The 19481-nt window shown below is 44.7% G+C and overlaps 2 protein-coding genes and 1 long non-coding RNA gene across 13 annotated transcripts; 1 reads left to right on the top strand and 2 right to left on the bottom strand.

The window, feature by feature from the left end:
* Positions 1-365: 365 nt before the first annotated feature.
* LOC139831103 (uncharacterized) lies at positions 366-6926 on the top strand. 8 transcript variants are annotated; one of them, XM_071820333.1, is made up of 8 exons: positions 366-967; positions 1132-1194; positions 1962-2042; positions 2373-2624; positions 4131-4202; positions 5377-5538; positions 5987-6061; positions 6581-6926. In XM_071820333.1, the coding sequence occupies exons 1-3, from the start codon at positions 499-501 to the stop codon at positions 2006-2008; spliced, it is 579 nt and encodes a 192-aa protein (XP_071676434.1). In that variant the 5' UTR covers positions 366-498; the 3' UTR covers positions 2009-2042; positions 2373-2624; positions 4131-4202; positions 5377-5538; positions 5987-6061; positions 6581-6926. The 8 variants fall into 8 exon arrangements, 6 of the variants coding, with proteins under 6 accessions (XP_071676434.1, XP_071676433.1, XP_071676431.1 ...); XM_071820332.1 differs by having other exon boundaries at positions 369-967; positions 1962-2088; XM_071820328.1 differs by having other exon boundaries at positions 373-923.
* Positions 6927-7282: 356 nt separating this feature from the next.
* Positions 7283-10984, bottom strand: LOC139831106 (uncharacterized). The gene is made up of 2 exons (XR_011745615.1): positions 10872-10984; positions 7283-7603 (listed from the first exon to the last, which is right to left on the bottom strand). It is a non-coding gene; the product is annotated as an uncharacterized lncRNA (long non-coding RNA).
* Positions 10985-12800: 1816 nt separating this feature from the next.
* Positions 12801-15648, bottom strand: LOC139831104 (uncharacterized). 4 transcript variants are annotated; one of them, XR_011745610.1, is made up of 6 exons: positions 15117-15648; positions 14125-14332; positions 13480-13553; positions 13320-13393; positions 13163-13228; positions 12801-13070 (listed from the first exon to the last, which is right to left on the bottom strand). XR_011745610.1 is itself a non-coding variant. In XM_071820335.1 (6 exons), exons 2-6 carry the CDS (start codon positions 14260-14262, stop codon positions 12984-12986), a joined length of 438 nt encoding a protein of 145 aa, XP_071676436.1. In that variant the 5' UTR covers positions 14263-14341; positions 15117-15648; the 3' UTR covers positions 12801-12983. The 4 variants fall into 4 exon arrangements, 3 of the variants coding, with proteins under 3 accessions (XP_071676436.1, XP_071676435.1, XP_071676437.1); XM_071820335.1 differs by having other exon boundaries at positions 12801-13074; positions 14130-14341; XM_071820334.1 differs by having other exon boundaries at positions 12801-13074; positions 14130-14332.
* Between the last annotated feature and the right edge of the window lie 3833 nt (positions 15649-19481).

Genomic DNA, 19481 nt, shown 5'->3' with positions numbered 1-19481 from the left:
GAACCGGGTCGTCGCAGAGGACGAGCCCGAGACTTTGTGGCACGTCGGCCGGGGATCTTCCCCGTGGTTTGGGAGCGATTATATCTTGGGAGTTTTTCGCACAAAGCAACACTGTGCCACGAGATATGGTTAATGAATGTGTTGTGATTGTGGGCGGCACAATTTCATGTTTTTTTTTCATGTACTCCATCCATTTCATAAAATGATGTCGAAAATTTATGTAAATCCAGCATATATATATTTAGACAAACTTTCGACATTATTTTATGAATAGAGGTACTTAGTAAGCCAAGCGGGAAAAGAAATTTGCGCCGCAGTCGAATGAGTGAATGACTAGGCCACCACACCTATCCAATCCAACGCACACACAACGCATGCATCTGAAGAAAAAGAAAACACACGCATTACTCACCTCGATTCCCCATCCCTTTCTCTCACAACCCATCGGGAACCGCTCCCGCCATTCCCTCTTCCCCGCCGCCGTCTACTCCGGCCACCATGCCGCCCCCGCTCGCCCTATCCCCGCTCACTTCCCCGCCGACGGAGCCCTCCCGTGTCCTCAATCACGCAGCCCCGCAAACACTAGCCGCTCCTCTGCCGGCGCTGGCGCCGGCGCATGAGGACGGGGCCGACCGCAGTACGGACTTCTGGTCGCATCCCGAGCTGTTCCAAACTCTAGCTCCGGAAGACGACCATGCGGCAACCTCGCGCCGTGCGTCGATTCGCCATCCGTCGGAGCCGCTGCTCGTCCACGGGAACCACCAAGGTCGCCGCCGCCGGGCGAGCTCCGGCACCGCTGCCTCGCCGGCGTATTGGAGGGATCACCCAGGGCCATGGACGCGGCCCTTCCGCGACCTGCAAGACCTCGGCCCCAAGCCCCACCTCCACGCTGCCGTCCTGGAGCACATCTTGCCACCCCAAAGGTCGAAATCTTCGCCGCTCGCGCTAGAGTCGACACAACAATTTTGTATGACTGCGTATTTGCTCAAGTCCTACTTCAAGCTACATTGCACTAGATCACTCTAGATTTTCGTACTAGTACTGCCTGGTTCAAAATTGCATTGTATGCATCAATAGAAATTTTCGCACCTACAGGAAATTGAACTGGTTTTGCATGTATCTTCGTTGTAGGTGTGGCTGGCAAGAATGCAAACCAGCCTGTGCATTTACCGCGGCGGCGTGCGATGGCAGCGGGTGGTCTACTTCTTTGACTCCGTGGCCTTTGGTAAATTTTCTGGTTCCTCTTCTTAGTCCTCTAGGTTTTTCCGTGATAGCACGGGCTACACGGCCATCTAGCTATACCTATGTGTGTTTCATATGTTGTGGATTCGATATGAAAACTTGGGAAGCATATTGATGGTTTGATGGTAGTGGGTTTTGTTGGAATGGTTCCAATACCCTGTTCATCTTTTTGGTGAAGAACACTAATTAAGGCTGAATGAATGCTTCAGGTAGTCTGTACTTGCATTGCGTGATGTATGTTATTCATATGTGGTAGTTCAGGATCACATCAATTGAGCAGCCTATCTTTTCTGCCCTTGAATTGATTTTTATCCTGTGTTGCTTTGCATAGCAAAATCCTAGTTCAAGTGTTGCTGATACTTTGTGAAATTGAAAACAAAGTAGATTACAAGCTTCTGTGATTACCCCTGCCCAAGTGAAGTGCTTGTCCGATCTTAACATGTTGCCCCCTTCCAATCCATAATAAGCATAGGTGATTCAGTATAACTTCATACAAAGTTGTACTAACTCACCGACACTTATTATGGATCGGAGGGAGTAAAAGAAATTGCTAATTGTGTCACTTGAATTCTTTTTTAAGCGGTGTTTTAATGGTTGAAGCCCTGCCTGATTTTGTATGCATTGCTACTAAGGAGTGCTTATTTTGCAATATTAAGCTGATGCATATGTTGGTTCAGTTTGAACTCTACATGACATGGTTCTTATTATTCTGTTTGCAGCGGACCTCGTGAGGATGTCACCCATATTGATTCTTCTGGTGTTTTGAGGACGCATGCTGTGTATATCTTCCCCCTGAGGAGGTTGAACCAGACAATCTACTTGTTCCATACTTAATAACCTACTAATGTAAGTCAAGGAAAGTGATTTTTTCAATGTTTAGTGTCCAGAAATATACCATGATGGTCTTGTTTAATCATGTGCATCACTACATTTTATCGGCCTCTCTCAGTGCTAAGATATATTTGTGTAATTTATTCTGGTGTAATAGGCTAATAGCTAATATGACAAGAAATGGTGTATCAATTTGTTAGCTCATATGGTTTGGGTCTTCGTCAGGTTTGCTTTCTGCAAGCCGTATGAGTTTTAAGCTGCCACTTTGGTAATGAAGTCGTTTTGTTGCTAATATGCAGGTATGTATACTTTATTTCGCCTGGAGAAAGAGCACCTACCCGGGCTGCACCTGTGATGGTGGCCTCGTGGTCCTACGAGTGCAGGATCTGCCTGGACGAGTTCAAGAACGCCGGCAGGTCGGGCTGAGTGAACCTGCCCTGCCTGCACGCTGTTGCTGTCCGCAACGGGGCACTGTTGATGTCGGTGGAGAGGATACCACAATCTTCGTCCCTCGCTGCTGGGCGTCCAGGATGCATCAGCATCAAGTAACGGTAATCTCTCTTTCCCAACCCTGGTGGATCAGTATGTATGGCGTTGCTGCACATGGTGATATGCTTTGCGCTTTATGTATGCTCTTGCCAATTGCGAGGTGTACATATGCAGCTTGCATGTTGTGTTGTATTTTACCGTCCCACCCTGGGCTCGGAAGGGATTGTGGAAACTTTGATGATGTGCTTTGCCTTGATGGTTGTTTGTTGTCCGGTGTTGCGTAAATTCTGGTTGATTGTATGTCACAATGTCACATGTGTTGTGACTGTTGTCTTAATCGAATATTTAGTTGTGCAGGTTTGGATGCCAAAAGATAGGCAAGGTCGTGCAAAAAAATTTGAGCAGTCCTTGGCTCTTTCATTAGTTGTTTTTTTTGGTTTTTTTCTTTAGTTGCTTAATTCCCCCATGACGAAGAAAAATACAACAAATTCCAAGTCATAATTGGTCTATAAAAATTATATATGGTTCTTTGTATTATCATTCATGGCTGGTGCTTATTTTGGCTTTAATAGGGTAGGCATTATTTAGGTCATAATTTGTAGAGAAAACAAGTGTACTAGCCCATGATTACTAAGAGGAGTAGGAGGAGGAAGACTAGATGTCAGCTAGCAGGGTAGAAGCTATAGCGGCCTGGTTACGAAGATTCATTGTGCCAGCCGATACCCGAAAGGACTTCTTCGTAACACACCATCATTCATTCATGTGTTGTCTGTTATTTGGTGTCTCATTATTTTGCTATTCGGTCAGTTAGTTAATGTTCATGCTTATTCTGCTACATGCTTCTTAGAAAGTTGGAACATACAAAGTTCATTGATAGATGGCATATACTGCAGTTTCTTGTGGAGTCTCAGAGTTGTGTGTTATATTGCCTTATATGGTGTCAAAAATAAGTATTTCATAATGCAACAAAAATATATATAACAGTGTGTTACAATGTCACCGTGCTTCCCCAGAATCCAATGGTAACACGGTAGTGTATTCATTCTAATTACTTAACACTTAATGCCTTGAGTTAGCATTCATGGGCTGATTTGGCGGTAATATGATAGACATGATTTAGCTAATAATTTGTAGAGAATACAAGTGTACTAGCCTGTATAAGTTGCATGGGTGTCATGTTGGCTTCCAAATTTCATTAGTTGTTGCCAATAAATAAATATGCTCTAGAGCTATCAATGATTTTTTGATTCTTTTTGTTCCATGATTTTTACATGGACTAGATGGCTGTAGTAGCTGTTGCAGCAGGCTTCCGCATCATGTGTTTGAAGGAAGCTGTAAAATAGAGGGGTGGTAAGCAAGGAGATGCCATCTCTGTATATGCAGCCTCAGCCTTGCAATTATCTACTGCGTGCTTCTAGGGCGAATTTGTGTTCATTAAATTGGAATTAGATGGTAGTGCGATGATGGTCTAGTGTAGCACTCCCTTGTCACTTCAGTTTTGTTGTTTATTACAAATTATAGATTGTAAGGTCAAGTACTGTGTTGTTTGACCAACTTCTTAATTGCAGGGGGATGACAATTCAGTTGTTTATTCAGAAAAGTTCAACGCTTAGAGCTGTGGCACTTTTAAGCATGCTAATGTAAGTTCTCTTTTCGCTTTCCGATGTCAGAGGGTAGTAGTTTTATTTGACTATGCATAGGATGTCTATGCATAGTACAGATTTTTATTTAATGTGCGCTAAACCTGTAGCTTGAGTCATTATTATTTAAGAGGGTTTTGTCTAAGATGTGACTGGTTGCATTTGCTGGGAGTGATCTGGACTAAGATATATGAAATTTGCAAAGAGTAAAAGAGGAATACAAAAGAACCCTGAGACATTGACACAACTGAAGAACCCATGACAAGAAAATTCTTGTTTCATGTGACTCATGTCTGGTTTACATGACGGAGGGGCTGGGGAGTTTGCTGGCAACCGGACGAAAAATGCTGACCTCCTAACAATTTCAGATATTGTGTTACCAATCCAAGTCAACAGAAATAGAATAAGAATAAAGTGGCTATCCTCTTTTGCGATTCAACACTATTGTCCTGAGATTTTTTCCATATTGATGCCTGTGCTGCTATTTATTTCAAAAATATGAGTTCTGACCCTAAACTGTCGCCTAATTGTTGCCTTACTTGGAACCTTAAACCCGATATTTTATTAGTGTGTTTTGGACCTGGATCTTGAGTTCTTGTTATTTAAAAAGCATTTGTCAGTAGTGCTGCTTGTTGCACTTGTTGTAGATGATCTGGACTTGAATGATCCAAGTGGCTAAGGTCTATTGTGATTAGACACAATGTTTACCCTGATGAATTCATTTTGTTGCCTTATTGATGCCCGTCCTGCTGCTTATCTCGAAAGATGGATTTCTGCCACTAAAATGTTTCTGAATTGTTGTCTGAATTAGAAACTTTATCGAGCTTATTGATGCTTGTTTGGCTTGAGTTGCTTGCTTGCTGTGTTATGAATGAATGAATAAAGTGTAACAGTTAAGATAAGTAATCTTTGTCTCGGAAATAAGCAATGACTTACTGACAGTGTTTAGCGACCTATACTCGCTGATGTTTGTTGCATGCATATCATATGGCTGCTGTTACTTATCAAGTTATCATTGCCAAGAATGTTTCTCTCAATATATTTCCTGTTTTTATTATTCACTATTTGCAGCCATACACTTTCTGATCATATGTTAATGCCAATTTCAAATTGTATTCATAAATGCTCAATCTGCTATAGACCTGACCATCATTTTTTTTGTTTTGTTCAATAGAAACGAGGACTAGGTGGGATCAGGAGAGACTGGGGTAGCAGCTTGAACCTGCAGCTGCTGCCCACAGGATGATGCATCGCTTGGAAGGAAGCTGGAAGACCCCGGGGACAAGCTCGGACGAACTTCCTTTCAAGCGCCTTGCTGAGTTCTGCATATATCTGGGTATGATGCATGTTGTGTTGTATGTAATTTTGTTTTTCTGTGCAACAGCTTTGCCTTGTCTTTGGTGTTGTGAAAATTATCGTCGATTGAATCTGGCATGTCACATGGTTTTTTACTATTGCCTTAGTTGAAGTATATAGTTTGCTGTGCAGGTTTGAATGTCCAAAAAACAGTCAAGTTCATGCCAAAATTTTGCACATCCTTGCTAATTGATTTTGATTAATTAACTAGCTTAGTTACTGGTTTTATTTGTCAAAGGAAATTCTGCTGATCATTGTAAATAATTGGAAGAATAATTATAGTGTAATGTTTGTCTGGTATTGACATGCTAAAAGAACTTGCTAACTGTAGCTTCATTTCATTAATTATTATTGCTTCATATAACAGCAGCCATACACTTCTGATTATGTAATTCTGGTTGTGAGGCTATTTCATCTGTCTGTGTTAGAGATCTTGACCACGGCGACGACTTGCTCCACTCACAACGCCGCTAAGGACAAGGACAACTACGATTCATAGAAATGTATATCTCGCTGCTTTTTATGACAAGTTGTGAGTTTTGGTGCTGCCCATACTTTCAGATATTAGGCTTTTGCTGCATTCATAGGGCTTCTGTCATCATTGTTCACCTTTTCCTTTTAAATGTAAAATATGTTGTATGCATAGTCTAGATGTATGCAACCTGTTGAAACTTGTATGCTTACCCTGTGCCATGGATATGTGTCGTAGTGTGATTGAATGCATGATTTCCTTGTCCTTTTTTGTTCAAGCTTTGCCTGCCATGGATGCATGCTCTGTCCTTGCCTGTTGCATCTAACCGTTGCGAATTTAGCTTGCTGGTTGGAGTGTTTGGTTCCGGTAACCTGAAGTTCTAGTTCTCATTGATCTCTTTTTAATTGGTGATTGTTAGTGTTATCTTGCGACATAATAGCTCAATATTATGCTTTTCTTGATTAGTGTGTTCATACTTATTCTGTAGCTTATGAAAGCTCAAATATCGTGCATAGATCTGACCATCATGTGTTTGTTCTTGTTGTTGGAGGATACTGCGGAGGTTATCTATATGCTGCTGGAGACCCGATGCATCACCTGGGAAGCTGGAAGACATGATGCTACCACCTCTTTGTAGCAGCAGCTTTCTAGCACGTTGATGCTAAACACTTGGATGCCATTTAACGCATGAACAGCCCAGGTTTCGGATCTGGAAGTATGTCCTAATGCAGCGATCTTGCATTGTATGTAACCATCCTATGATGGGATTGCAGAAACCTGCATGATGTGCATCAGCTTTGCTTTGCAAGTTGTTCGTTATCCGGCGTTGAGAAAATTCTGGTTGAGTGTATGTTGATATGTCACATGGGTTGGGACTATTGTTTTAGTTGTAGTCATTGCTTGGTGTGCAGGTTTGGATGTTCTAAAAGCTTACATTAGCTGATCGACGTGTAAAACAGATAATGCTAATTGTCCATTCTTGAGCCAAGCAGGTTTTATTCTGAAATGTAAGTTTCTCGATCAGTTGTTGATTCTGCGACATTTGTGCACAATATATGAGAATAACCACCTAAGTGTGTATTTTCTTTGCACAACAGACGGGTTGAAAAAAGCATGGAAATCATGTCCTGGCTACTTTCATTTTCTTGCTGGAAACTCTGGAAACCGAGAAGAAGTTTTAGAGAATCAGGTTCCTCCCGTTGTACGTGTGTACGTGCTGTTAGTTCTAGTTCGAGTATGGAGGGTGTGTGTGTTTTTCTTAAATAAGGGATTTCCCCCGATTTCTATTACCAGAAACCATGTTCAGTACAGAAAGAAAGAAATCAGACAAATAAAAAACAAGAGAGCCAAGAGTCTCAAGAAAAAGCAGCTATTCAACCACAAGTAACATGATCTTTTCCTAATTCTTGATTGTGTGCCGACTTTTTTATCATTCGTTTGTTTTCCTATGTTCTTGTCTTCACTTCATCAGTTTCATGGGCCTCCGTCCATGATTCGCTTGGAACACTTTATTTGACAATTGCACGAATAATTTGGCTCCCCAACTAATCGCATCGTGGTTTGTCTCTTTTACCTGTAAAACAGACAAAGTGGACAGCCAATGTTCCAATCATGTTAGTGATTACAGTTGGACTTTTAGGTGATATAGAGCAAAAGTACGCATTATTCCAGTCTTCCATATAAAGCAAAAACATGCATTATTTTCAGTTCTTGTTCCACCGTGTACTTTCACAAAACAAAAGTTCCAGTGTGTACCATAGGGCATTGATGTAGACAATACTAGTGTGGTTGGAGGCTGGAGTCGATGGAAGACAGTAGTAGCGTGCCCGTCAGCACCGTCGCCTTCCTCCGGCTTGCGGGACAAAGATGTCAGTGGGCGGGATAAAGATCTATTTTTAGTGTTCTTCTTATCAGAAGCCCGAGTCAATGAAGACAGTACTAGGGAGGTTGGAGTCTTGAGTTCAGTCCACCGTCGGGGAAGAAGAACTGTCCGTTATCCGTGTGGTGGTGTTGGGAGACAAAAGGGATGTGAACAGGATTGAAAAGTCTAGCGATGTGAACGTGTGCTAGTGATTTAACAAGACGGGTCACGCTATGAGATGTGAACGAGTGCTATAGTGATTTAGCGAGACAGTGACGCCGAGCGTTCGCTGGCCGGCCTCTAAAAATATCAAGTGTGTACCATAGGGCGTTGATGAAGACAATACTACATCACCGGAGGTTTGGCACGAGGTAGCCAGGGTACATCACCATCGCGGCAATTAGCGTGCGCAGCGCGCGTAGGTCGAGCAGCCGCCGGGAAGAGGAACGGTCCGTTCTGGCAAGTTCGTGTGGTGGTGTTGGGAGATGGAAAGGATGTGTTAAGGATGGAAAAGTAGACTGGAAAGTCTATCAGGCCTGCGAACACCATCAAAGAACTTACCTGCACTAGTGATTCAATTAGACAGACTAGAAGAGAGAGGGGAGACTCCACGGGCTAGTGGGATTGAAGAACAAGATACAAGTGGAGTGTATGGGATGAGGGAAGGAGCTTGCCGCTCATCACCACAACACACCCTCAAGAGCGCTCGCTGCCTGGCCGGCATCGGGGAAGGAGCTCGGAGCTCGCCGCTCGTCGCCATGGATGAAGAGCAAGGTACGAGCGGAGTCTATGGGATTAGGGAAGGAGCTTGGAGCTCGCCGCTCTTCGCCACACCACGCCACCAAGAGCGCTCGCTGGCCGGCATCGGGGAAGGGCTCACCTCTCCTTGCCGATCATTGCCACACCACGCCACAGCGCTCGCCGGCCGGCCTCACCTCTCCATGAGGGAAGAGGAATAATCCAGTTTTGGCAAGTTCGTGTGGTGGTGTTGGGATCTAGTGGGCTGAGTAATATGGTGGGGTGTTGGCCGGCCTCGTCTCATGTCCTCGCCACACCAGGCCATGAAGAGCGCTCACTGGCCGGCATCACCTTCCCTCCCCTCTCCTCGCTAAAGTAATTTGGGATCTAGTGGGCTGAGTAATATGGTGGGGTGTTGGCTGTCTCAAGCTTGTACTTACATTTGAAACGCAAAGCGTTTTGCATTTTCGTAAAAAAAGGCTGCTTAGCATTGCGGCAGATTACACTAATCCCCTTTGGTTGAGCCGATAGACATGGGTTCAGACTTGAGAGCAGTACCAAAGTTCAGTTCGTGTGACGAAATTAAGAGTTGCAAAAGAAGAAATTTCTTGTCGAGCTAGCACTAATTACAGCAAAATACCACGAAGTCAGAAGAAAGGAAGCGAAAACACAGGCAGACATCGACCAGAGCAGACGGGCGGCGCCGCCGGTCGGCGGGCGAGCTCGGAGGAGGAGAAGCCGGTGGAGGTGATGAGCAGCGACACGAGCTGCCCGAGCGCAAGCCCCGCGAGCACCTCCCGCCGGAGCCACCACCTAGCCGCCGGCAGCGCCATTGCCATTGTATGGGTAAGAGTAAAATCATACAAGAAGGATATGCAGCTCGGTCGATCCATCGACGATGGTGCTGCGACGGAAGGAGTTCATGGCGTCTGCTCGTGACCGGCCATTCGGCGATGCGAGGACGAAGTAGACTACGCTCACCACTCTTGGCATCGCCTAGTCCTCACCTCACCTCTCCTCGCCAAAGTCCAAAGTCACAAGTCACACACGTAACCGCACGCGGACTGTGACGATGAACTTGTACTTATAGAGACAAGCTTCAGGTGAGGGAGATACCGCATGTTCGATCGGTTCTCCTTTTTAGCATGCTGGGAGCTATGGACGGAGATGATCAACGGATGAAATGGATCATGGCATGGATCAGTGACGTGGAGGATTGTTTTGGGAAACGAAACACCATCTCGTAAAGGGGACGTATCCTCCTGGTTAATTAAGTCATGGCATGCATGGGCTAGTTTCCTAGGATGCTGTTGAAGTCTGTTCGGTTGGCGTGAAGCTTTTTTCTGTTGACGTGTTCCATTGGCGTGAAGCTATTAGATAACATTAAATGCACGTACTGGAGATCAATTTTATAGATATTATAATGGCGCAGAAGGCGGAGCAGCCGGAGATGACGTTGCCGGTGTCCCCGAGCAGGGTGGCCTGGACGTTGCACCCGGTGACCACGAACTGTTGCCGTCAGGGGTCCCGGTAGGTGATGTTGACGGCGCCCACGCTGTCCTTGACGCGCACCGTGGAGTTGGCCAGCGAGATATCCACAACTTCAAGGGTGCCGCCGCCACCGATGAGCAGCCGGCCGCGTGCCCGATCGCAGGTGAGGTTGAAGCCCGGCCAGTGGCGTCCGTCGCCGATGCCGAAAGGGTACGGCACGCTCACGCCGCCGCAGCTGGTGGAGCAGCCTGGCGGCGGCCCTGATGCACCTCGTGTGACCTGAGCTATGATCCTTTATAGGATTTGGTATTTGATCCCCACTTAAAGTATTGTGTAATAGTTCTAGTTCCTTTTGATCCAACCTATGGATCAGATTATGTCTACCCAAAATAAGGGTTTAGCAAAGGTCACATTAAGGTTTATAGCGCTTAACTTGATGAGCTACTTCAATTCCATCAAGTCAAGTGAAACTTCATGTGACAAGTTTTATTTGAAAGCTCGAAAATTTCCCGTAGTTTCTATGCATGAATGCATTGCACACTTTGGTGTTCTCTCATTTTGTAGCCTCTAAATCTCGGATATTACACGGAGCTTTCCGAACCTCATCACTCCGACTAGATGAAGAAAGACCGACAAACGAAACTTTCCCAAATAAACACTCAAGAGAAGATCTCTCCATAATGAATTATAGCAGCAGGCAAAAATAAAATCAGCACAAACAGTAGAAATTTCCCTTACCAATTCCACTTACCAATAGCGCTTCACTCCCCGGCAACGGCGCCAGAAAATAGTCTTGATGACCCACAAGTATAGGGGGTGTATCGTAGTATCTTCGATAAGTAAGAATGTCGATCCCAACGAGGAAGCGAGAAGGTGTTGACAAGCAGTTTCAATGAAGGATTCACTGTAAATGCTCACAGACAAGTATTCAGGGGGTTTTGATGTAACAGATGAATAAAGTACAAGTAAATAAAGTGCGAGAGAAATAATTGCAGCGAGTGGCCCAATCCTTTTTAGCACAAAGGACAAGCCGGTTTGTTTACTTATAATGACTAAACGTTCTTGAGGACACACGGGAATTTAGTCTAGTGCTTTCGCTACATACAGCTGATTAATCTTCATTGTTTTGATAAGTGTTGTGTGGGTGAATCTATGCTAATGTACCGCCCTTCCTAGGACTAATACATACTTGTGATTATACCCCTTGCAAGCATCCGCAACTACAAGAAAGTAATTAAGATAAATCTAACCACAGCCTTAAACTCTGAGATCCTGCTATCCCTCCTGCATCGATATACCAACGGGGGCTCGGGTTTCGTCACTCCGGCAACCCCGCAATTGGCAAACGAGTACAAGATGCATTCCCTAGGCCCATAAAGGTGAAGTGTCGTGTAGTCGACGTTCACACGACACCACTAGAAGAAACAGGAACTTATACACTTCGGTCTGCATACTATATGTTGGTTCAGCATGTTGCTGATAATCCAGGTAGCTCCACTTCGGAGCAGCAGTGGAAGAAGTTGTGGAAGCTCAAGGTTATACCAAAGGTGAGGATTTACAGCAAGGGGCTCCATATTGAATAAACGGCAATTGTTTGGTTCCTGTCTGGTGAGGAACGGGCTCCATATTGAGAGAGAGGCTCTGTCTGAAAAGTACCTAGGGCTACCCACTGCCTCGGGCAGACTCACAGATAAGCAGTTTTATCATTTGGTGGAAGGATCCAGGTCCAGGGTCCAAGGTTATTGTAAGAAAATTATGTCCTTTGCGGCCAAGGAGGTTTTAATAAAGTCAATGATCCAGTCTCTATCAACCTATTCTATGAGTTGCTTCAAGCTCACAAAAGGTTTATGCTCCAAATTAATGGCAATTGTGTCCAAATACTGGTGGAGTGGATCACTAGATAAATGTGGTATGCATTGGTAGGCTTGGGAAAAGATGCCATTTGCTAAAAGTAAAGGAGGTCTAGGCTGCAGAGACTTCCAAAAATTCAATGATGCTATGCTGGGTAAGCAAGCATTGAGACTATTAGTTAAACCAACGAGCTTGTGTTCCCGTGTTCTAAAAAGGAGATACTTTCCAATGGTGATATACTTTCTGCAAGATGTCCGAAGAATTCTTCAAAGGTTTGGCGGGCAATCATCTGTGGTAGAGAGGTTTTAAAGAAGGGTCTTGTCCGGTGCATTGGTGATGGGCAGTATGCTATATCTGGGATGATCAGTGGATCACATGGGTCCCAGGACTTAAACCCTTGTATCGAGATGAGGCCAAACAAAATGATGGCACCGAACTGACAAGAGTCTCGGAGCTACTGGATCATGCGACGGGGAAATGGGATGAGCTGGTATGAACATCACAATAAAAGTACTAAAAACATCCTACTACTTACACCAGTGCCAGTTCATCTGTCATTAACCAAATCAACACACAATCTAGCAATAACCGGTTGACGCAAGAAATCAATTGGACAAGTGTAGATGGACAGACGTAACATAGATGTAGTAGCCAACAGCATGATAGAAGCCAGCAACTTCAAGATGATCAACTCGAGAGAGAAAGATAACAAATCAATGACTATCTTTTGTCCTTCTAAACAAAGTATTGAACACTTAACATGGAAATACCAGAAACATGTCTGCAACCAGATATGCAACCTCAAACCTCAAAAGAACATGCAAAGTCAAAGGTCAACTGGGATATACATATAACATCTACCAACCCATGTTTAAGAACTACACATCCATCTCACTGCAAACCAACTTTACTTGAGCATTTTGTTATTTACAGGAAAAGAAAATATTTTACCATAAGATTATTTTAAATAAGAAAACGTACCAGAGTTTACAAGGCTGCTGCATCTGCTGTATCATGGAAGGCTCCAGATGCAGATAGACACTTTCATGGCTGAACCCTGGCAACCTGGGCACCTCATGGAAGCACCAGACTTAAAGCCCTTGCTGAAATAAACAAGGGACCATGGTCAAGAACAGTACTGCGAAAGATACATGGCCAGCTGGGTTTTTGGAATGGACAAACAAGACTTACCCCTTGCAGTTGGTGCAGAGTACATTACTAGAAAGAGAGAACTTCCAATCATGCAACACCATACAGCTGGGTTATGCCCATATGAAAGGAATCAAGACATAAGTCAGCAATCAACCCATTCCATCAAGTGAAGAATTGCAAATAAAGGAAAGCCAACCTGAATGCCAGCATGACTACACAAATAGAAATCAAACTCTGTCGGATGGCAAAGCTTCGATTCAATAATAGTGCCTAAAAAAATCAGAAAGGTCCATTCCTCAGTGATAAGATGGAATCAAGCAAAGCCCACAAAGAACTTGTTTGCACAAACAACTAACCAGGGAGTATGTTCCCACTTTTATCAACAGTATGCTGATTATTCTGGTTATTAGCAAAAAGCCTCGTGCTTCTCCTGCAAAACAAATTCAGAATCAACTGCAATTCAGGCTTATAAAACACAGGCAAAAAAGTTTTTTTTGCCTAAGCGGCTGCTGCTCTACTACTTAAACACATTAAATAAAAATGTATATATAAGTTCTTGCTCGCAAAGGGCAATACCAAATCATGCACAAATTATAATTTATCTAAGTGGCTGCTGTCCTGCTACTTAAACAAGTTGAATCAATAAGATGACGTGCATGTTTGATCAGGTTTTAATAAAAAAGACCTGGTGATGGTTTATTTCATCAGTTCAAGAAAAAACTATTAAAAGTCTTGAAGTGGCACATCAGGCTTGAACATTTACATACAGTTCGACGAGATTAATAAGGTCCAGATTCTTAAATCAATAAAATCTACTCTATGTGGCTGGTGTACTACAACCAGATTTAGACATGTTAAATCAATTAAACAACATCCAGATAGATAAGGTCCAGATTCTCAGCTTTGTGGCATGCAACAAGATACCAAATGTTAGCTTCGTGCCAGATTCGTAGAAAAGATGCAATTTTTAGCAAGAATAGATAGAAGAAAAGGAGAGAGACCTCACGATGCAGTAGCGGCTCAGAGTGGTGGCCGGCAGTAGAACCTCGATGGCGTGGCCACCAGAAGATGCCAGCGGCAGCAGCTCCGGCTGGACTGCGGGCAGCAGCAGCCAGGGCAGGTAAACACTGATTTGTCATCGGTGCCCTCCCGCCGCCATCACAGCAACACAGCGAGCCCCTCACACAGCCTGCCGTCACAAGCCATCACCTGTAGCAGCTGTTCAAATATTAGAACTGGAAAAGTCTGAACCTGTAGATTAATGTAACAGGAAGCAAATAAAACTACAAGAAATGGAGAACCAGTGACTGTTTTCTTCCACAATGTTGTAATAAATAGGTACATGAGGAGATAGGGCAAAATACACTCATACTACAACAGATTAGCAACGAACTCATACTACTAGAATACCTAGTCTATCAGCTGCATATACATGCTGAGAGCACATTACACTAGATAGGCTTTTCGATCAAGGCATGGATAACTAATGGACATGTTCATACCAGGCTAATGGACGTGGTAAGACACAAACAGATGCAATATAGAGCTACTAGTGATTAGTTTGCTATTTTGGTTAATTAATCTATAAATGAGATGCCGAACCGCTCGCTTGTTGGCGTTTGCACTCACACCAGCAGCACAAGGAAACAGAGAAAAATCAATGAATTCAAATTTGGATTTCACAAAAACTTGGTGACATTATATTGTCCTGTCGGATCGAAAATATATCCCTTGCATACGAGGGCTAATATATACCTGGAAGGCTGGAACACATTTAAAATCCTTCCTACTGAATGGGCGTACATGCGTCGATTGGTTAACAATTATTTTAGGCGTGCGTGACCTGAAGAATAGCTCAGCTGAACAACACTATCTAACAGATTGAAAAATATTCAGTTGCATGTGACTTCCTCTACTGGTTACACGTTCAACGGGAGAAAAGCTACAAATTTTAGCAAGAACAGATGGAATAAGAGGAGGAGAGAGGCTTCACCGGGATGCAGCGACTTCGAGTGGTGGCCGACATCAGTAGGTCGAGGGCGAGGTTGCCAAAAGAAGGAGAAGCCGGCAGCAGCACCTCCGGCCGGAATGCGGCAGAAGCAGGCGGTGCAGGCGACCACCGGCTCGCCCTCCGTGCCTCCCCGCCGCCATCCCGGCGCCGCAGCGAGCCCTCCCGCAGGCCGTGGTCACACGCGCTCACCGGCAGCAGCGATTCGATCTTTGGCTGTGAGTTGCGGTCGAGGCGGCCTGTGGATGCGGTTGAGGAGGAGGGCCGGCCGGAGCTCGACGGAGCAACGCGGTGGCACCGCTTTGGCGGATTCCTGTGGGTCTATGGATCGCCGTGGGGGCTGCAGAACGGTGGTTCCATGCCATGGATACGGTGCAGGAGGAGGAGTTGGTGCCGGTGCGGTGGTCGGCGGCGCGAGGGCTGGCCAGAACCAGGCGGGATTTGCCGGCGATGGAAGGGGAACGGGAGGTGGAGCTGAGAAGGGTAAAAGACGAGAAAGAAAGAGAGTGGCGCTGTGTTGGGTGGGGTTTGGACTTAACCAAATTTTCGTCTCTTGATTTTGGCAAGTTAAGGTCCCGGAGAAAAATTAAACGCCCAGTAATTACTACCTACCTTGAGAAGATCAATCAGCATACCGTGGAAAAATATATCGCGCCGTAATTACTACCTGCCTTGAGGAGATCAATCGGCATCATGAGAAGAAATAAGTCGCCGTAATTACTCTATCTTAAGTGATGAAAATCCAACTGATTGTTAATTGCATTGTTGGCACTTTCCTTACTTTCTCTGTTGACTAAGTTGGATATTGACGCCATTTCTGATTCCCACTATGCTGCATAGGTATGCTTCGGCGATTACAACAAATTTTAATCGGAATTTAGAGAGCTACCATATGAGAGACAAATGGAAAATAGCTTGCATGTAGCTTTTCACATGTGTGTATATGCATGTAGCTCTTCTACCTAAACGCCTAGGCCATGTCGATTTTTTGAAATTTCGCATGTATTCATCAGAAACAGAGTACAAACACCGATACAGGAACAGCCAAATACATACGAAAAGAGTACACGACGCAACGCAAAGCATCGCGCACCGCCGTCGTCGAGCGAAGGAACCGAACCACCTCGAAGCCGCAACCCGAGAGCACCTCCACGCATGAAGAACGGCCGCAAGATCCGCCGCCACGCCGTGACAGACCTGAGACGGTGAACGACCACGACCAAGACCCTCTCCCACCAATCGCACCACCGCCTAGACTCCTCCACCGCCGACGAAGACGGCGAAGGTCGTTGTCGGCGCCGCTAATCCTCCTACACACCACCTCACAAGCTTCCCGCCGCCGCTGGAGGAGGCAACAGCGGAACGAGGACGAAGCCGGAGGACGGAATCCCCATCGCATCTGGTCGGCGCCGACGCCTTGCCGGCCGGGGCGATGTGGAACGGAGGCTCGAAGACCCGAAGACCTCCGAGCACCAAAAGCCGCCAGATCCCCCACGACGCCACCCAGACGCCGTCGGAGAGGGAAGGATCGGCGGCACCACACCCGCCCGACATCACCACCACCTCCACAGCCGATGCCGGCCGAAGACCTACCTAATCCTACCCTATTTACAAGCCGTAGCAGAGATCCGGGGTTCCCCACCCTCCCGCCGCCGGAGCGGCCGGCGGAGAGAGAACCCGCGGCTCGCCGGCGAGAAAAGGAGGAAAGCTGAGTCGCCTCTCTCACTACTGTTCACGGGGGAGAGAAAAGGGGGCCGATTGTGTTTGTGCCATGTCGATTTTCTTTTCTCACAAGGCGCGCTTATCACCTACACTTGCACTACATGTACATATGGAGAAACTCTCTCCACACATTTGTCGCGTCCGGCAGCTTCGACGACTAAAGGTCGCATCCTTCATCATCGATAAACTCAACTCCCCTAGCTAAACAACTACCTACACCTACCGTCTCCGAGATAACAACAATCAATGTCATATAGAGACACGTCGACAACGCCCCAACCTCGATGTGTAATACTCCACGAGAAGCAATTGTACATACTAGGGCATGAGCGAGAAGGCAAACTCAAAGAGAGAGTCCCAATGGTCCAACTTTTCAGCCCTGGCCAGACGTCCAACAAGTATAGTCGAATCAACAGGGGTCCGAAAAAGTTTTGTTCCGTTCGCGAATTAGGTGTCACTTCAAGAGATGTGTATTTAATTTTCCTATTTACACCACCCTCTGGCTGGTCATAGTGCATAGTATCATATTGTAGTATCATACATATGATACTTGTCTATAATACTATCACTATAGTGGGTGGTATTATAGAGTAGTATCATAATCTTCTAAATTTATTGTTTTGTAGAATCGCAACTACAAAATGTGTGTACAAGATCTATTTAGCATTAGTTTTTCTCGTAACGTGCGCTATGATACTACGTTATCCACCTATGTTATCGTAATCTTATCTCTCCTCATTAATTAGATGCCACATCAGCTTTTTTGTGGGCCTAAGATGCATGATACTACCTAAAATACTAGCACTATGACCAGCCTCATATATGCATAGTAGGACCCCATGCAAGTGGGTGAGTGTCTTCAACCATTCCTCTTCTAGTTTCAGGAGAAACCATGTTTGCGGGCCCCACGACGACAATCCCTATCTTTCCTTCCAAGCAGTGGTTCCATGTGATTTTTCTCTTTACAACACTCTTACATACTACTCCCTCCGTCCTAGTTCGCAAGGCAAAGTTTTCAAATATCTTGGCCCAAGGTGAATTCTCATTGGCTCTAAATTTGCACGTTTAAAAACATGCAAAAACTTTGCCTTTCACATGCATGGAGTACTAGTGCGTGGTGGTTTCACATGCATGGAGTACTAGTGCGTGGTGGGAGATGAAAAGAGGAGTGTTTGCATGCAAAAATGAATTAGTTTACTCCCACATTAAATGCAAAATATGCCTAGGAGGTGAGGGATTTTGGGACAAATATTTTTTGGGAATTTGCCTTGCGAACTGGGACGGAGGGAGTAGTATTAATACACCATGACATAAAAGGGTCTCCCGTCATTCCTCGCTCGCTTAAAGGCAAAACTTTGTTTGTGGTCCCGCAACATCTACCCCTAACTTTCTTTAGGCATGCGAATTTTATATTTGTATTTGTTTAACATAGGTCATAATGACATGAAATATCAATAAATAGACCAAGTTCTTACAAGAATTTGGTCGGTTGCCTCGAAGTGGGATGTTTGCGCAAAAAGTCTAGAAATCTTCCTTAAGGGTAGACATATATGTGAAGCAAAAGCCACTTATGAGTTGCGTTCCAGTTTTTTTCTCTCTCCCCGACACCATACCTATAATAGTACATCATGAATTAGGAGGAGGGTTTCCAATCCTTCCTTGTGCCATATCAAGTTGGCTCCTATTTTTGTGGTTCCCGCTAGGTCAACGCTAACTTTCATTCAAAAGTGGTGATTCCATGTGACTTTCTCTTTATTTGTGTTATCACATGTCATGTGAACATGAAAACCTCCAAAAGAGGTCAAGCCTTATAAGAGTTGGGTCGGTGCCCCGAAGTGGGAATTTTCCCTATAAGTTCATAATCTACAGTCATGATAGTCATGTTTGTGAATCGAGTGGCCACTTAAGAAGTCGAATGTTGTGTATTGGATTTCTCTCTTTACGCAGCACTTATATGTATACCTATATAGGACCCTTTGTTGCGTGTTTTCGAGCAAAACCCTATGTACTGGGCCAGTGATGTCTACTCCGGGAGTGGTGATTCCATGTTAAATTTTCTCTATTTGTGTTAGAATATGTCATACGGACATGGCAAACCAAAAATGAAGCAGAGTTCTTACTAGAGGTTGGCTAGGGCTCCTAAGTGGACGCTTCGCACTTTAAGTCGGAATAGTCATGTTTGTGAAGAAAGTGCCACTTGAGATTTGTGTATTGACTCTTCCTCTTTTAACCACCCTCAAATACCCACGATAGGACTACATGCAAGAGTTAGAGAGTTTGTCACCCCTCATCGGGGTGATTTTAGGTGAATCCATGTTCGTTAGGCTCCACCAAGTCTGCCCCTAGCTTTCCTTCAAAACTGGTGATTCTGACTTTTCTATTTGCTTGTGTTATAATCATTATTCTTTAAAACATCCGCTGAATCAACGATTAATAGTCCAATTAATCGTTGCTCCGGACCTGACTATGTCGAATACCTCTAATTGGTTGTGTTAATCTTTTGTCCCGACTAATCACTATGACAGTTCGATTACTAGGCATGCTCCCAATCAACTACTATATTTGGTCAAAAAAATAGTCGCAAATTTTACAACGCAAATCTATTGTCCAGCCGGTACACCACCCAAA

This window comes from Lolium perenne, chromosome 5 (genome assembly GCF_019359855.2).
Source record: "Lolium perenne isolate Kyuss_39 chromosome 5, Kyuss_2.0, whole genome shotgun sequence".
Lineage (NCBI taxonomy): Eukaryota > Viridiplantae > Streptophyta > Magnoliopsida > Poales > Poaceae > Lolium > Lolium perenne.
The sequence above is the reverse complement of the archived record's forward strand: the minus strand, read 5'-3'. Positions and strand labels throughout refer to the sequence as shown.